The sequence below is a fragment of the Falco naumanni genome, chromosome Z, assembly GCF_017639655.2.
Source record: "Falco naumanni isolate bFalNau1 chromosome Z, bFalNau1.pat, whole genome shotgun sequence".
NCBI lineage: Eukaryota > Metazoa > Chordata > Aves > Falconiformes > Falconidae > Falco > Falco naumanni.
The window spans coordinates 66,249,126-66,267,551 of NC_054080.1; the positions used below are offsets into that span (position 1 = coordinate 66,249,126).

The following is an 18,426-nucleotide window of genomic DNA, read 5'->3' on the forward strand; positions in this document are numbered from 1 at the left end:
CATGCAAATATTAAGAAACAGAGGTTTCCAATAGAAAGAAGTTTATGGGATTTTTATTTGTAATTGCTGTTACAGATATTGCCCTTCCATCAGGGCCACTTACCACAGGGCCTCTCCTGCTTCTTCTTTCCAGCCATTCATGCTTCCAGGCTGGCATACACGTTGCCTTGAGTTTCTCCCTGATCATGCGCTCTTCTGGGCGGTCATCCATCTTCTGCAACTCCCTGAGGGTTTCTTTATTCTCCATGTCACGACTACAGCAAAGAAAAAAAAAGTCATAAACGGAATTAATTTTTGTTAAAGTGTAATACCACAGCATTCTTAAATTTTGTGCCATCGTATTCTCCCTCTCCTTGCAAAGCAGCTCCTAAAACATTACTTCCAACTGACTGCAGCAAGCCTTTTAAGAATTATGACTAATGTGCTAGTCTGCCATTTGCAGCACACCTGTTTTAAGGGCTATTTCTTTAAAATGTGTGTACTGCTTGTAGCATTGGACACCTAGTAAAAAGAAAGGTCTTGGCAAATGTTAAACCAATACAAAATTACTCAATAAGTCATGTCATTCACCAAAGGTTTCACACAAGTGTTGTGATTGTTCATGCATTCCTTGGCAATCCAAAGCTTGCAACCTCTATTTTAAACAATTAAAAAAATGAATATAAATTAACAGTGAAAATTTTCCACCTTCATAGGATGCACAAGCATGAAACTATGTATGTGGGGCCTCTTCCTATACATGAACTCTTCCTCAGAAAAGAGGACTTGTAAACTAATACACACTTACTATGTTTAAACTACACACAGAAGTCATGAAAGTAAGGCTAGTGGCTATGAGAGTTGCTTTCTGAGTAGCTGATTACTCAAAAGCTCTTCAAATCAGCTACAATTACAGCAAAATTCACAGCAAGTTTATATTTGTAAAATGAAAGTGTAATCTTATCTAGGCTTGTACTTTTTTGACCTACAGCAAAGTAGTTGCTTGTGATTGCTGGCAACAATGAACGAAGCAACAAAAAAATACTGCTAGACACTGAAACCCAAATATGAGCAGTCTGGAAGATTTCCTGACTCTGTTGAGCTATCTGCTACATCACAAAACACCCACATTCTTAAGCAGCAGCACATGATCCCCACCCACCCATCTTCTTGATGTTTAAAACCACACAAGCTTGATTAAGCCAACTCTCAGAATGAAAATTTACTTCAGAATTAAAATCACAACTTAAAGTGCAAGATAAGGCTACATAATATATATATATATACACAACTGCTGCTTTGAGGCATGCAGTCTTCAGCTTCTAAGACATTTCATAATGTGGTTGAAACTAAATTCGCGTACTGTATGATGACCTACAGCATATTCCCTGTAACATTCACTGCAATAAGATAATGTTGAAATTATAATTCTTATCTTCATCAGCACTGTATTAATAAAGTTCATTTATCTCAAATCCCTACTTAAAAAAACCAAGAAGTTTTCAACGGTTAGGAGTACTCCTGTTTTTTTTTCCTCTCATTGCAGGGACAAAGGAAACAAAGTATTCTGAGCAGGAAATAATTCTTCCTGTTCAGTACTGAAATGTAATAAGCAGATGGATACTGTAAACAAAATATATTTTCTTTCAAGCAACATCTAAACCTACTGTTAGTAACTGATTTTAAACACTCAGAACTGTGTCCAGTGATTAAAGACTTTAAAAATAGAAACACAATCCACATAAGAATGATTTTTTTTCAGAGGTTAAGTATTAATGCTTACTTAACTTCAAAATACTGCAAATGACAAAAATTATTTTTGTCCCAGCACTAAATTCCATACTTTGCCTTCTAGAAAGAGACAAAAAACCCCTAGTGATAATTCATGAAAAATGAAGACACTATAGCAGCAGGTAGAGTTCAAATGGAGAATATGCCTAGAAGTTTAAAATAGGGCAAAAAGTATTGTATACAAAGGATCAACTTTACATTTTTTCCTCAGTCAAAACCACATCAATTAAGACAAAAATTTTTATGTAAGAACAGTACAGTGCTGAAATAATACAGTTAAAAATAGATTTACTCTGGTTTTTTATATTAGTTATTCCATGGCATGAACCATCTCAGTTGCATGAACACTTTGTATACAAGACACAAAACACTACCCCAGCAGTGAAAGAATGACACAGTATTTCATTTGTTCATATAACCATGATTAACTTCCCAACTGATATAAAAAAAGTCTTTTAGAGGCCCTTGGACTTGAATTCGTGAACAATGTAATACAACAGCAGAGGCTTCACAATCTGTGCTTGTTCTCTAAAAAGCAGAAGCAGCTATCTTCCTCTCATGTGACAGCTAAACTGATCTACTCTCGCCTGCACAAAGAACTCTTGTGCTTTGCTTCCACGCAGGTGGGAAAACCCAACCGACTCTGAAAGCTTTTGCTGGTAAACCACGGTTATCTTCCTGCAGAATTGAAGTATTATGTGTATTTTTATAGAACACTGTTTCTGAAATGCTCAAGAAAACTTCATATTTTAACTCAAGCTTGGCCAAAATATTTATTAAGTATTTTTATACTGTTGGGTCTGTGGAAAAAATAATTTTCCTGTGACTGCACAAAGCTCCTACATACTGCAGGACATCCGCATTTTGTGGCCCTGAACCTGTGAGGTTTTTTCCAATTATTATTATTTTTTTTAACCTAAAGCAAACACCCTCATCTCTTCCAGGCAAGCTGAACTTTTCCTACGTGGCAATGGCTAGGTTGCCAGTCTCCATATCACTGTACCTCTGCACAAAAGAAAAATAATAAATCCAAAGCTTATTCCTCCAAGGACTTGGATCCTGCAGGGTACAGAGCATTCCGGTCTTTGCACAGCAAAACCTATTCATTAGTCAAGGTAACAATGGTTAAGTGACTGTCAGGTGGTGCTTTATTTGAACAGCAGTGACAAAGCTAAGGAGCAGGGCAAAACCACAAATCTTGGAGAACATGTTAACTTGGACCAGGGAGTCTGACATTTCTCAACAGCCCACCCCTCAGCTTCATCAGGAAGCAAGGATTTTGCTCTAAAATGCCTCAGCTTTTCATGAATCAAGCAAAAAAGATATAAGGCTTTCTTCCAGGGAAATTTTAATTTTTAACTTTGCACACACACCTCTCTCTCCCCCCCCCGCCAAACGGCACCATTAAGGATCTTTGAAATTATTTTTATTAGTAATTTTAAACCAACAGACATTAGCTCCTGTATCATCAGTCAAGAAATTCCAAAGAAAGAAATCTAAATTGTAATTCTAAAGTACTGAGCAAGCTCAACAATGCAGTGACTACCTTTTTTATTTATCGCCTAAGCTCCGTGGTCTGCACATTAATATCTGCATTATTCACTTTGGATTATTTGCTTCACGAACTATAAAACTAAATACAATAAGATTAATGTACTGCATAGAAACAGCCTACTGGAATGTCTTGTGCAACAGAAAAGGCAAAACATTGTCCTTTGTTTCTGTGTCAGTTTTGAAGACTTGCAAACAGTAATTGAATAGTTAGATTATTAACAACTTGTTCTCTATGGATCAATGGTTCAATACTTTTAAGCAAGGTATGCAATACACGTGTTATTTAGCAAACTATTGTGAAATACACAAGCAAGATTTAATTCTGAATAGCTCAGTGAATTTGATACTAATCCTCTGCAAGTAATTTTCTTATGAAAGGCATATAATGGCATAGGAAAGCCAAATCATAGCTTCAATTCATTCCCCTATGCTTCTGAATGTTTAGAAACAGATGTCTTGGCTTCTCTGCTATCTTATTTGGGCAAACAGCTTTAGCCAATACCCCTGCTGGACCAGATTTCATTAGCAGCAGGAAAACAGGAAAAAGGCAACTTTTGACACAGGAAAGAGTCAATCCACCAAGGAAATGGAAGCTGTGTGCTATATTCACAAATACCCAATCACAGGGTGGAAAATAGTTAGCTGCTGAGTAAAAAAGAAAAAGTGTGGGCATTTTTTTTTTAACATTGTCTGAAGAAAGTTAACAAAGGTAACTTGCATATCAGCAGTGGTCAAACTATGGATGACCACAGAAAAAAAAATTCATTAACAAAAGTGATCACACAGCAGCTCTATCAGAACAATCAATGCAATAGCAACAACAGGTTGTGAGGGGAAGAGCTCGGGGTCTGACGGAAAAGCACTGAATGAAAAAGGAACAAATATGGGAGAAGTTATATATTCTGTTAGTGCAAATGCCATATATGGTGACAATCAATACTGGGGGTGAACTTAGACAGGATGTACAGAACTAATTTTGGGGACCTTAAGCAAGAATTAAGAATATGGGCACCCAGCTACCTGTAACTGAAGCCTCAACGTGTCCCACGAATGCTGGAGTAGTCAGCTGGCCTGGAGGTATGCTAGGAGCAGCATTCAGCACCGGGACTGGGGACATGAGTTAGCCATTCCGTGAATTGAAAAGGTCAACTATTAGTGGCTTAAGTTACTTCTTGCCACTAACAGTTCCAGTACTGCTTGCAGTTTCTCTTTTGCCATTATGTATTTTTATGATATCAAAAGTAGTAAAAAAAAAAATCAGATCAAAATGAGCAAAGGATTGTCTGTGTTCCTGCCAGTCTCCCATTCCTTCTCCTCCTGATCCACCAGTGTTGTCTTCTATCATCTAACCACTTGTGTCCATCCTAACAAAGCAAAAGATCAATTATTCTATTAAAATGAAAAACTTAACAGGGAACTTTCTCAACCTGATACTAAATGGCAGCAGCTGCAACTTAAAGACAACATCAAACAAACTACTTCCTAGAGACTAATGAATCCGGCTTCCTAAAACATTTATAAGAGCTTTAGCCAAATTTTATATAAATGTGAAATTAAGCACTATTCTTCTGTCAGAATACCTGACAAACTCAAAAGGGAAAACTTTTTTTTTTTTTTCTGGCTGCCCCACCTTCTCCCAGCAGCTCTTCATCATCTTCCCTTCAGAATAATGTAGGCTCTCCATCTGGCCAACACACCATCCACTGAAACTCACAAGGACTATATATTGAGTGATATTCTACATCCTCTGTTTGCCTTTCAGCTGCATTAAAAATAGCCACTTTCTTATGTCACTTAGATGAATTACTAACAAGCACTCTGCACTAGAAACATCCTTCCATGTACCTCAAATAAGCTTACCTTCCTACGTATATTTTGAAACATAATATATAAATTATTTATACTTTCTAAGAATACAGAAAAAGCATAAATGCCCAGATGTAATTAAACAGAGAAACGTAACACCCAGCAGGCTCCTGTGGAACCTCTGCTGCCCTGAGGATCGTGGCAGCGTGGGGCTCCCTGTTGGAAAATACCATCAGGTGACAGCCACTGCAGCTTTACATTAAAGTAGTTTTGGAAGCTAAAACACACCCAATTTTTCCCATCATTTTTCTACAAATGGGAAACAAACTTATACAGAATGTGAGAAGACGAAAGAAAAAACGTTCTGTTATTTGGGTCTAAACCAAGAACTACTGAGCCTATACCCCTACGAGTTTGGTAGTAATTGTTATTTGGTCCCAGTTTGACACACCCTTTGTCCTCTCTCCCTGTAAAGTCATTTTATCAAGCAACTCTCTTGAAGACTGATATATCAAAAGGTGCACTTGTCAAAGAGCAAATCCCACTGCTAACAGGACAATATTCACAACCAAAGCTCTAACTCCACAGACCCAGCCATCACCTTCAGTGGAACCTCACAGGACCCAGTCAAGAAGGATCACCCCCTCAGTGATGAAGGCTCGCGTCTCCGGAGATGGATGGCTGAAGTTACAGAAGTAAAACTACCCGCCCGGATTCTTTAGCTTCTAAGTCAAACACACCTACTTGAAATATATAAAAGATTGTTGGATTACTTGCTCTGAAAACCACATAGACATAAGTTTGAAATTCTGGCAGTATTCAATAGCCACTGAAAATGAGTCCTGCTACAAAACAAGCCAAGAAATACCAGCATCTGTTTGCAACAGATGCTTGCTACAAAGCTAATGAAATGGGCTTCTCTCTTCTGCGTGTTTCTTAAGAAGCCTATCAGACATCTGAAACAAGTACAACAAAAGCTCCTAGGGCTCCGTAATCCTTCCTGCTGTCATTCAGTCTCCCAGTACCAACTCAGATGCATCAAGGTATACACATACTGCGGCATTTTCAAGATGTAAAAATAGCATTACATTAGATGAACTCTCACTCTTCACTTTTAGTGTTAAAGGTTTGCAGAGGGAATCTGGTATTTTATCTCTATAAAACTAAGTTTATGCCACTACTGAGCCAAATTTCTAGAAATTTCTAGAAACTACAGGAAGTAGGAAATTTATATTGATACAAGACCCAAAGCTACTAATAATTATGCACCTTAATTATTTTCATAATTTCATGTGTTTGGACTAACATATCTGAAGCGTGGTAATACAGCTTACACAAATATTCATAAATTTATTACTCTATGACAAACTTCAGTAATCCAACAAAGAACAGGACCCAGGATACCCAGTTCACGTTAGGGCAACTGAAGAGAATACACGTCCTGCCCCCATCCCAGTGCAACATAGTACTGGGCCTTACTCCAAGAACAGTGGTAATGTCCTTGAAAAGGCTACAATATGAGTGCTTACCCACAGTCAACTATGTGATTGACTAGTTCTTCTGCACCAGCTTATAGGATCTCTGGCATAGGTGTTAGAAAGGGATTTTCTTCCCCACCAGGTTAGCCTACCAGAGCTGCCTTCTATCTCTTGCTGAAGTAGAAGACCAAGTTTTTACTTGGTCATGTATCACCTAAATCAACTCACCTTTTAACAGAATCAAATTGTTCACTTGTAGTATGTAGTTTAATCTCTTAGGCACCAAAATGCACTTTGAATTCCGGTTCTTAAAGCCCATCATACCCCAAACCTGGAGTATTTTAGGTGACATGCAATTGACTAAGATGCAGAAAGCATCAGGTCAGAACAGACATAGTTCTTGATGATGTACAAGTCTGAAGCCATTAACAGAAAGATGGGATTAAAAGTATGATAAACCCCAAGTCCTAAAAGAAAGTTTATTTTTATATGTCCATATAGTTTGTATACAAGAACATTCATACTGTTCTAAGTGCCTGTCCTATTTTTAAAGATGAGATTTCTTATTGCATATTGGATGAGCAGAATAAAACATCTCCACACATAATCCACAAGATAAAGAAATCCTTAGACAGTTTAACTCCCCTATCCCCAACATAACATCAGATATTTTATACAAAAAAAAAAATCATACTTCGAATCAGTTTAGGGTAACAGGGATAAGCAGATAAACCCATGCATATTATATTCTCCACCACCAATTAGAATGGTGGAAATGAAACAGCACACAAGCAAGCAACTTGGACTTCAAAAGCTACAACATATTAAATATTTTCTGGAGGAGTTATAAATGAGAACGTGAATTTAGGCTGTTCTTATACCATTCAAAACAACAGAATTATCAGCAGATAAGCAAGCGTTCCAAGACTGCTGCTGGAAAAAGAATTTTAAAGTTCTCTCAGCAAAAGATGATCACAAAAATAAACAGCAATATTTATTTTAATAAGATAAACAAAATAATAAATTTATTTCAATATTTTAATAAGAAAGCAATATTTAAAAATGAACACAAGAAAGCAAAGGCTTATAGACATGTTATTTCTATCAAAGAAATATAACATACTCTAAAATTTTAAAGTCTTAATGACTGGTTAGGCAGTAAATGGTATGAAAGACAGAGAACCAAACTTACTCTTTTCAAAAGAAGTAAGGCTTTAAATGACTTAAAGCTAAATTCAAAAAGTGTTAAACCCCACCAACCTCTGGCCTTACAGAAGGAGATCAGAGACCCAGAAAGACATTAACAGCTTTGCTCTCATTGTTTTTCTGAGAAACTTTGACTACCATGCTTCCATGACAAAAATCACAAGTTCTCCGCAGGGTTACACTTGTGTCTTAGTGTACGCTGCTGACAACAAATTATTACTGTCATCTACTAGTAGTACTGAAGCAGCATTTAGAAGTCATGAAGCAGGACCCTAGTATGCTAATCATCCCATTGGTTGTGGTTTTCTTTTTAATGTATCTTGTTTTTAATGCACCTGGTTTTGTTATTTGGTATTAATCTCTTAATTTTATGCTCTACTTTGTTTTTTCTTCTCTTTTCATATTTCTTGCCCATGTAGTACTGGGAACTAATATCATTAATATGATTTTTTATGCTATAGGAATAATAAGCTGTACTAAACAAGCACTAAACACTTGCTAAATAGATATCTGTCTTGCTCACTGACACTCAAAAGACCCATTCAAATATCCTTGTACTCTGAAGATTCATGCATATGTTGAATTTTTCTCCAATAGCCAAAGAGGAGTAGACATTTCCACATATATTTCTAGCTCTAGCATAAAAAGCTTTTCTGGCATGCTGAAATAAAATAAAAAATTCCATGCAAGCCTGTTTTGAGTAACTGCTAAGTGATGAAATACAACCCTATAGCAACATATTAAAACCCTTCACCCACTTACGGTAGATCCACAGTGGACAGCTTATCTACTATCCACAGAAAGTCACAGGTGAACTGGCTCTCTCCATAAAGGACACTGACTTGCAGTGGACTACTGCCAACCTTCAGCAGGTTTTGTGGGTCATCAAGCACTCTCTCATCCGTCTGCTTACTAAAACCAGTGCTCAGTACATACAGCTCCACATACCAGCTCCCTGCATCCTACTTTGACCATACTCTTGAGCTCTCTAGACCAATGGCTTCAGTAACTATTACTGGAGGGAAAGCGGCGAGTGAAAAATAAAATAAAAAAAATAAACCCTTACACCTCCTGCAAAAGGTCAAATAACATTTTGAATTGAAATAAAAAAAAATGATACGGGGGAGCTGCGGCTAGTGCCTGCACTTCTGTCTTTCAGCAGTCTACCAGAAAATGCTTTGGCTACTTCTCATTTTTTTGCATCTATTTTTGAAATTAAGCAGCAATTTTTGATTCAAGGATAGCATTTTTTTAGGGTTCCCATGCTTGCCAGGTACGAGAAATCTTTCTCCTTTTGTCAGGATTGTGTAAAGCGACTTAAACCACACTGGAACAACCTTAAATCTACACTGACACTCGGTCATCTCCCACTATTGCATTATTCAAATGTTCTGGTATATGTACTTACACGGTAGTTGGAACAAACCTGTCTCCAACCTCATGCGGGACTTCGAAGCCACAAAATATATTGAAAATAAGTAGTAATATTATCTTAAATTAAGTGATAAACTCTAGATCATGCCAACTGTATCTGTTTGCAAAACTATTGAGTAATTTCTTACTGCTATTAAAAATATCTTTGAAGAGGAATGAAGGAGTTCTCCAGCACAGGACACTTAATCTTTCACTGTCTGATCAGCAGCACAACTGAATAAAAGAGTAACTCCAGTTCATAACTCCATTCAGAGATCTTCTCCCCAAGGCAACTGTATGTTTTTTTGATGGGAAGGCATTACAACAGTAACTCAAACTTTTATATGCTATTATTAAACAAAATCAAAGTAGCTAAATTCACTAATGTAATCTTTTTATTGATCCAAAAGAATCAGGGAAGGAGGAAAAAAACACATTGTCAAAACAATGAAATTTACCTCTGCTTATTCACATCTATAATCACAGTACACAGGTGCTGTAGACACACAAGACAGCTCAAAAACCTGTACAATTCAAACAACTGAAACTGTCAAAAAATCTCAAAAACATTAATTTCAAAAATATCAACAGCAGCACTCAGGAGTGGCTGGAAAGCTGCCTGGCTGAAAAGAACCTGGGGGTGCTGGTTGGCGGCCAGCTGAACGTGAGCCAGCAGCGAGTGCCCAGGTGGCCAAGGCCAACAGCATCCTGGCTTGTATTCCAAAGTGGAGAGGATCGTTCCCCTGCACTGGGCACTGGTGGTGCCGCCCCTCGAATCCTGTGTTCAGTGTTGGGCCCCTCACTGCAAGAAGGACACTGAGGTGCTGGAGCGTGTCCAGAGATGGGCAGTGGGGCTGGTGAAGGGTCCAGAGCACAGGTCTTAGGAGGAGCGGCTGAGGGAACTGGCGGTGTTCAACCTGGTGAGGAAGAGGCTCAGGGGGGATCTTACTGCTTTCTACAACTGCCTGAAAGGAGGCTGTAGGCGGGTGGGTGTCAGTCCCTTCTCCCAAATAACAGGACAAGAGGAAACGGCCTCAGGTTACACCAGGGGAGGTTTAGATTTGGTATTAGGAAAAATTCTTTCACTGAAGGGGTTTGACAAGCATTGGGACAGGCTGCCCAGGGAGGTGTTTAAAAAACACGTAGATGTGGTGCTTGGCAACATGGTTTAGTGTTGGACTTGGCAGTCCTGGGTTAACAGTGGGCCTTTATGATCTTAAAGCTCTTCTCCAACCTAAATGATTCCATGATTCTTTACTGCCATGGATAGGTATCACATTATAGTGACTTGTAAGAAAGCTTTTTCATTTATCCTAAACCACACACGCAAAAATGTGACCAATGTCTCAGAAGAGGAAGTAGTCTCATATTGCTGAGGCTACAAAATAAGTGTGATTACAAAAAGCATTTACTTGCTTATTGTAAGAACTGTATTAAAGAGCACTGGTTACAGGATAAGCAAAGAAGTTATTTCTGGTGGGATGCACGCCAAATATATCTGCAGATAATTATTTGTAGCACAGGGATACAGAGATACATGTATACCTTGGGCAGAGGAGATGTTTTCAATGACAAAGGTATCTCTGTTTCTCACATATTAGATTCCCTCAAAGAGGGAACTTAAACAGAATTATGATGCAATCAGAATTCAAGCTTGGCCTTATTTGGGACTTGTTTTAAATATCTAATACTAACACTCAGAGATAGAATATTTCGTGCTTTACAAATGCATGATGTCAGAACTTTCTTTTAAATGATCTGCCCGTTTAAGCTTCTCATTTCACCAGAAATAGACTGTCAGCATTCAAGCTAATAGGTTCTAATTTCCTGTATGTTGCTGACCAGCTAGGATATCAGTTACCATTTAAGATCAGTGACACAAATTTTTCTTCAGTCACATATGACCCACAGCTACTCTGACCATCTTTCAGGTAGCTGGCAGAACAAGCCTGGGGCCCACTCAAGTTTTTCAATTAAGATAGTGAAAGCAGAACTGCAAGGAAGACTCCAAGCCATGAACCAGCAACCAAGAAAAGTTTGGTGAAAAATTGCTATGCAATTCATCCATGCTAAAAGGACCCTGAAAGGTATAGATAGGAAGCGGTTATTAACCATGTGTGCAATACCCTGAAGTGTGGCTTCAGCTGAGATAGCAGCAGAAGTTCATGGCTTCAAAGAAAAAAAACCAACATATGAACACGTTAATGTTAACATGCGTACTTTCAGATTTTTAGACTGCTCTCCCACAACCCCAACATACAAAGATCATGTTTGTTTTGCAATGCTATAGTATAGGCTTTTGTGGACTACTTGTGTAGGCTCATCAATGCAATCCTCAAACATCTACCTTCTGTCCACAATTGTGTTTGCCCTCTACAAATTAAGACTGAAATTTAACAAAGCAGTTCTCTGGAATACTGATACTATAAACTTAGATTAAGAAATCTGAAATAATAATAGCAAAGCCCTTTCATGAATATTCCCAATGCAACGAAGAATGCTCGGATGCTCCCACATGAAGTTCAAAATGCCTAAGTATTAACATACAGCAATGACAAAGGTTTCCTTGCTTCATCCCTGCCTCTCCAGCCAAAGGAACTAATTTTAAAAAAAATTGATATAGAACATGTGGGCAGGCTATCATGAAGCATTAATGCTTAACAGAGCTTTACAGTGAAATAAAAGCAGTGTACTACTTCCCTGCGACCAGAAAACCAGAATGAACTAATGCTTTTATAACAGTAACTTTACTAATAAAAACTAAGATATGCATGAGTAAACTTTACACAATGTGCCAAAATTAAAATAATTAAAAACATTTTTTATAGGATGAACACTCACTTAATTACACATTCAAAGAAGTTCCACAGTTTTCTCAAGCTTCTCAAGATACACATTTGAGAACTGTATAAACAGAATAGAGACCTCCTGTCATCCATCTGGAAGATGTCATTTCACTATTACACATGAGAAGCAAGGCCATATTGAAATTAAAATTACAAGGGATTAGGTTTTCTTTAGAAGGCTTTCTTACCAAGCCCAAATTTACAGCATAGTTTTCAAATGTATTGATTTGCAGACTTTATTTTTCATTTTAAAATTTTACCTCTGTATGGAAAAGCCTTGCTTTATTTTTTTTGTGGTTTTTTTTTTTAAGAAAAACAGAATTTGTGAATTACAAATAAGCTATAAACCCTGGAGAAATGTGCAGGCCCCTGGTTCAGAGGTGCCTGTTCTAGAACATAGAAAACAACAGTAAAATACAACATCCACTTTTTAAGATGTATTCTATCATTAAGCAGATTCAAAGACTAATAGCATAATCTACGTAACTTCATTCATTTACATTTGACCCTTGAAATCTTTTAGCACAGAAGTCCACTGCCAACAATACACTCAACTGAAAGCCCTTCCTTGTCCCAACTATTATATTTCTACATTTCTCAGCATGCCTCCCTAAAAAAAATATACCCAAGTGCTACCATCCTGAAACCATTTAAACTAATGGAAAGCCAAATTACAAATATTTTGCTTATACTCCATGGTTTCCTAGTCGTCACTACCACCAACACCTGATCAACAGGAAAAATAATTGGGAACTAGCAAGTATGATTTAAGCAGCAGTGGATTTGAAAACATTTCTGCATTTTATTTAAAATGGTAAGAGAAGCTTCAGTCCTCAATAGCAGGGATTTTATTCAAGTTATCCCTGCATGCTTTTGTTTTTGTAAAGTATCAGAGCTTTAATTTTCAGTTTCACAGGTATTGAATACATATATATTTTTAAGAAAAGTCTTGCAGGGCAAGTTAAAGCTATACAGGAAAAGCACATAAACTGTGTCAGTCCCTAGTATGAAAATCTCATTTATGAAGGGATCATAAAATGAATGTATTTAATCTTAAATTTTGTTACTGCCAATTTTTTAAAATCCATGCTGTAAGCAGAGAGCCTGCTACACAAAGTCCTATGCAGAGCACAGTATTTCCATAGTTCTGCCAGGTTTCAAATGTAAGAGGCTGCTTTGGATGCTGTTGCAAGCATCTCACATGTACCCCTCCCTACAACGGGAAAGAGGAATACTGTTTTGATGCACAGGTGGGTTTTATGCATTACCTGTATCTGCCTGCCTATGTATCAAGCTTTACTGCTGCCCTCCAACGATGCTGGATTTCCGACAGTTTCAATAAAATTAACTCACAATCGAAACTGTAATGTCAAAAGGTTGGAAAACGTGGTCTCACAGCCACACATCTGCTCTAGGGGGAAACAACAAAACTGAAGACCTTGTCTTCCTAAAGCAGACTGGTTTTCAACTTACCACTTAACACTGAGTGCCACACACCTAACACAAAATTCAGCACTCAATGTGCAATACACAGGCTTCAGGAATCCATGCTACTAAAATGCCATCCTTAAATTTAGTTCACATCCGAATGAGAAAAAGCAATTACAGTGTGTGACCGGCATTTAGACTCATGAAGACTACTGTGCTTCCTCTTTCAGAGAAGAGGGAGAGCTGGAGATGATACATATTGTTGGCATAGAGCTAGCTACTATATGAAAGCAGCAGATTTTAAAGCTTTCAATTGAGGCTTCAGTTTGTTTTCCATGCAATTCAGCCCAAAATAACTACTTTCTGATGGCAATTTTTAAATTCAAGTTTTGGAAGTTCAATTTATTAAGTATTAAAGTTAAGAACTTAAGAAAAAAACAGTGTAATTCATCTTTTAAAACCTGTCATGCATGAACAAGATGCAACATTTTCCCTAGCTAGCCATTAGAAAACATAAATTCAATTAAATAGAAATGTTGAATTTTAACTCAAAAAAGCCAGGTAAAGCTGACCATTTTACTTTTAATATTCAATAAAGGCTGTACTCCTACAACAAAAGGGAAATTAGACACAAAGTCTACTCTATAAGCCAGAGTTGAACTAGATCATAAAAGAGAAAAATCAGTACTGCATTTTTTGCAACATAAATCAGTTTACAGCATGCTGCAACAAGGTTCTACAATCTTCCAATCTATTCCAATCTAGCAGTATGTGACAGCAATATTATTTTAGCTTATATATATATAATATATATATAATATATATTATAATGCAGTCTTTAAAAAAACGCAGAGTTGAATCCCAGGGAATGCTATCAAACTAAATATTTATATAAATTTGTTTAAAACTGGAGGTTCAGAGAGATTACTGAAGATCTATTTTATGGGACAACACAGAAAAAGTAAGAATTGCAAGGGGTTTTTTGTTCCTTTACTAAGCAGCTTTCAAAATATATGAGGAATGAGAAAGTTAAAAAGAGTTTCTCAGACCGTTGACCTGAAAGCAAATCCACTTAAGCAAGACATCCAAATTTCATTTCTTACCACACTCCTATCTGCCATTCTATATCTATTAAAGAAAATCCAAGTTACTGCTGCTGTGGGTACTTTTAAAGTTTTTCAGTTTGGTTATGGAACACTTAAGTTTTACAGACTATGATGCTTTTAAGCATGAAAAAAAATACACTGAGTATTAAAAAAATAACAATCTAACAGCAAGGAGTCCATAAAAGTTTATGTGTAAGTAGGATCTCGAATGTGCTGCCAGGATACTCTTAGATCAAGTACTAACATTAGAACGAGTGGTAATTTAAATACCTAGGCTCTGAATTAACAGCTACACATGCCACTACAGAGGAAGAAGGTATCCCAGCTTGGGTAGGTGACCTGTTGAAACAGTTTCATATACCATCTTCCCAGCAGCAATGTCAACATGAGGAGTTCCTACTCACCAGCTCAATGACTCATTTCTATTTCTCCCTACTGACGTGGATGTGACTTAAAAAACAAAAAACCAAAATAACCCAATAAATACCACACATTTTGACACTTGAACTTGGAGAGGAGAGAATGGAAAACTGTTGAATTGTATTTGATCTCCAATCCGATTCATAACAGTCCTGCAAAAATTTTCCAGGAAAAGAGACAGGATGGCACTTTTGATGAACAAGTTTCAGTCTTTTCAGACACAACAGTAAGGCGTTCCATCTTTGTAGTATACATGCACTGTGATACAGATTTATTTCAGTAAAGAAGATGTCCCACATGCAGCAATGGAATCTACCACACTGGAAAGTACAGCTCTCATAGGATGAACGAAGTTGTATTATTAAAATGAAGCTGCAAAGTAGGAACTAGAACCCCCAAAATGTGAAGTCTGTTGTTCTTTAACCTGAATTTACTCTGCAAGATAACAGGGGTTATGACCTACAGCCATGAGATTAGGTGTACTGGAAAACTTAGCACTCTTAAAGCAATTAATACTATTTTTATTGGCTCTCTTTTCAAGAGTTACTCCCAAAAAAGAACTACTTGATTCCTATTTATGGTAGGAAAAAAACCACTTCATTTTCAGGACAGAAAGGAAGTATGGCAGCATGACTAGAAGATAAATATAAGAAAAGAGCTTACAGGCAACTGTAGATCCTGTGCAACCACAAGGCTCCCAACTGCATAGTCTGTCACTCCACCAGATCTCCCTGTACAAGCACCTTTATAAGATCAAACCAGAAGTCTACCTAGCCCCAGTATCCTATGTCAAACAGCAACTACCTGTGCATGCTGTGAAAAAACTACAGAACAATCTCTGAGCAACTCCACCCCCTACATTCTTCCCCATGCTCACCAGCAACGTGTGACTTCAGGGAGGATTTGCCCAATTGATTTTTGATTTGCTGTAAGCTTTCATCTGCTAGTTTGTATATACACGGCATTCTAAAATGTGAAGGCATGTCATGTGACATGACCTGAGATGTTTAAAATAATTTGAGCTGACCTCAGTGAAAAACCAAAAAAAAAGTAGATGTTTACTCAGCACACCACAATACCACCCCCCCCCAAAAAAAAAGGCAAGATGACAACTGAAATTAACTGTAGTACAGAAAGTTACGTTAGATACACATTACAGGTAAATGCACATTGTTTATTCTAATTTATATGCCACCTTTGTGTACTAATGTAAGTCAGGGAACAAACCCCACTGTTAGAAAAATTGAAGGCTTAGGGTAACAGTAACTTGGCCTGTCAGTGTTATTATGTACATACAGCCCAGAAGAGAAGAGGAAGGCAGGCAAGTTCCTCTTCATGAAGGTTTTCCCTGGGGTAACTATACTAGCAATTAATTCTTCGAAACTTAGAAATAAGGTCTGATTGCACCATGACTTGTTAAAAAATGATTTGTAAGTCATATCTAAAAAAAAAGTAGAAGATTATTATCAATTACTACAACCTATCAAAAAAAACCCAAACCAAACCCAAAGCCAAAAAGAAAAAGCATTCAGGTAAATTGTTTCCTCACTAACAGTGAAGCTACAACAGAAACACTGTGTGTTTGTATCTTGGATCATGTTCTTTGGGATCTCAGCAGTTCTTCCTGCTCTAGACACTGAAGTTTCTGACAAAGCATGTCTGTGATTTCCTGCTTTGCAACACTATCAAAACAACTATGACTTTTTCAAAATTTAACAGGCAGACAAGAACGGATTACTGTACCTAGATGTTGGTAGTGTTTCATTAACATGCTGAAAATGGTACCTGAGCTATGAAGGGAAGCTGGCAGCAGAATTAAAGACAAACAATAACAAAAAGCAACCTCAAATTCCTGAGGGCATCAACAACAAAAGGCAATACTCATGCTCTCTCTGAAATATAAATACAAAAAGGACAGACATTTCAATACATACATTAAAGATATATTTGTCTTCGTGCCGTTTGTGTTATGGCAAAGACAGTTACTAATGGAAGTTAAAGGCAGCTTCATAAGGAGTCCTCCCCCCTTGCAGAAGTGGGGAATCAAAACACGTCTTGCAGAAGTCAGCTGCATGCTCTCAGTTTGTCTTATCTGGCTAAGAAAAAACCCTTCTCTTTCCTGTCGTGGCATGCAAAAATCTCTGTGAAACCCGGGTCATGGAAGGCAGAAATCTGGAAAACAGAAGTTATTTTCAAGTGCTGTTCTAACATCTGAGCACCTTTTTCTGAAGCAATTCCTTTGACAGATTGCTACATTAAAAAAACAAAATGGTTGGACAACACAGAAATACAGCTGTTTGATCACACACACATTTCCCTTTTTAAAACTGCTGAAACCAAGTCTCACAAGACTTTTACACTGAATTGTTATGATTAGCACTGTACACAGATGACCCAATTTAAAGTACATGGCAGTTAAATAAACCTAATAGATATGATCAGCACAGAACTGAATTTTACATACCATACGATCTGCAGCAATTCAGTGCTCCCTAGACGACTTGTTTAAGCAATAACTTACTACAATAGAGCTATTAAGAACACAATGGGTAGCATTTTGCTGGAGATGAGGACTTTGTTTCCTTGCACTGCAGAATACAGTCACTGGAACCATGCTTTGCAGTAAGCACTTGGTTACTTTGTGTCGTGTCCACAGCAAACTCACCATCTGCTAAAGATTCAGCTGCATGAGGTAAGCTAAAAAAAGTACAAGGCACTTGTTACCTGCAGTTTGCCTCACAAGATTTGTACAGCAGTATTTTTAAAAGCTCATCTAGGTGCAAACTCAGATGAGCTTTTTTTTTTTTTTAAGGGAGAGTTATTTACAGTTCACAAAATGAAAGTATTTGTCTTATAAAATTATTCTCTTTACAGTAAAAGAAATCCTGTGTAATTCACATAATACATCTTGTTGAAAACGGTACAGTAAAGGCAACATTAGCTAATTTGGGAGATTGCTGGGTAAGTGGCAGCTGGCTGTTCCATCTGCAACTTACCAGCTCCAGTTTCACAGTGCATTAAACTACTCTAAGATATTTTTCATCCATAGGATAGTGTACCACACACTCTCCTCGGTCCAGGGCCCAATAAACAAAGTAAGGTGTTCACATTGATGTAACAGCATTAGTTTAAAAGCAATGTTCTTTCTGAGAAGAAAGCAGAGCATAAAATCTACCCCATGCATGAAAGCACTGCCAACAAAAATTACAATCCACTTTTGAAGCAATTTAGTTATCTGGAGTTTTTATTTTAGTTTACTCAATCAAAGTATCTGTAGTTTTTCTCCCTTATGAAGGGCAGTCGAATTCAAATGTACAAGAACAATATGCAAAAATGATTATATGTCTAATGTAACACAACACACAAGTGCCACTAGTGTCTGGCAGGGTGGAGGAACAG

General features: G+C 37.4%; 1 protein-coding gene across 2 annotated transcripts in view; it reads right to left on the reverse strand.

The window, feature by feature from the left end:
- The window catches only part of MAP3K1 (mitogen-activated protein kinase kinase kinase 1), a 60,337-nt gene that overhangs the window by 24,442 nt on the left and 17,469 nt on the right, over nucleotides 1-18,426 (reverse strand). For both annotated transcript variants that reach the window (XM_040579911.1, XM_040579910.1), the window contains exon 2: nucleotides 104-254. In XM_040579911.1, the coding sequence (XP_040435845.1) occupies nucleotides 104-247 (144 nt within the window). In that variant the 5' untranslated portion in view covers nucleotides 248-254. The remainder of the gene's footprint in view (nucleotides 1-103; nucleotides 255-18,426) is intronic.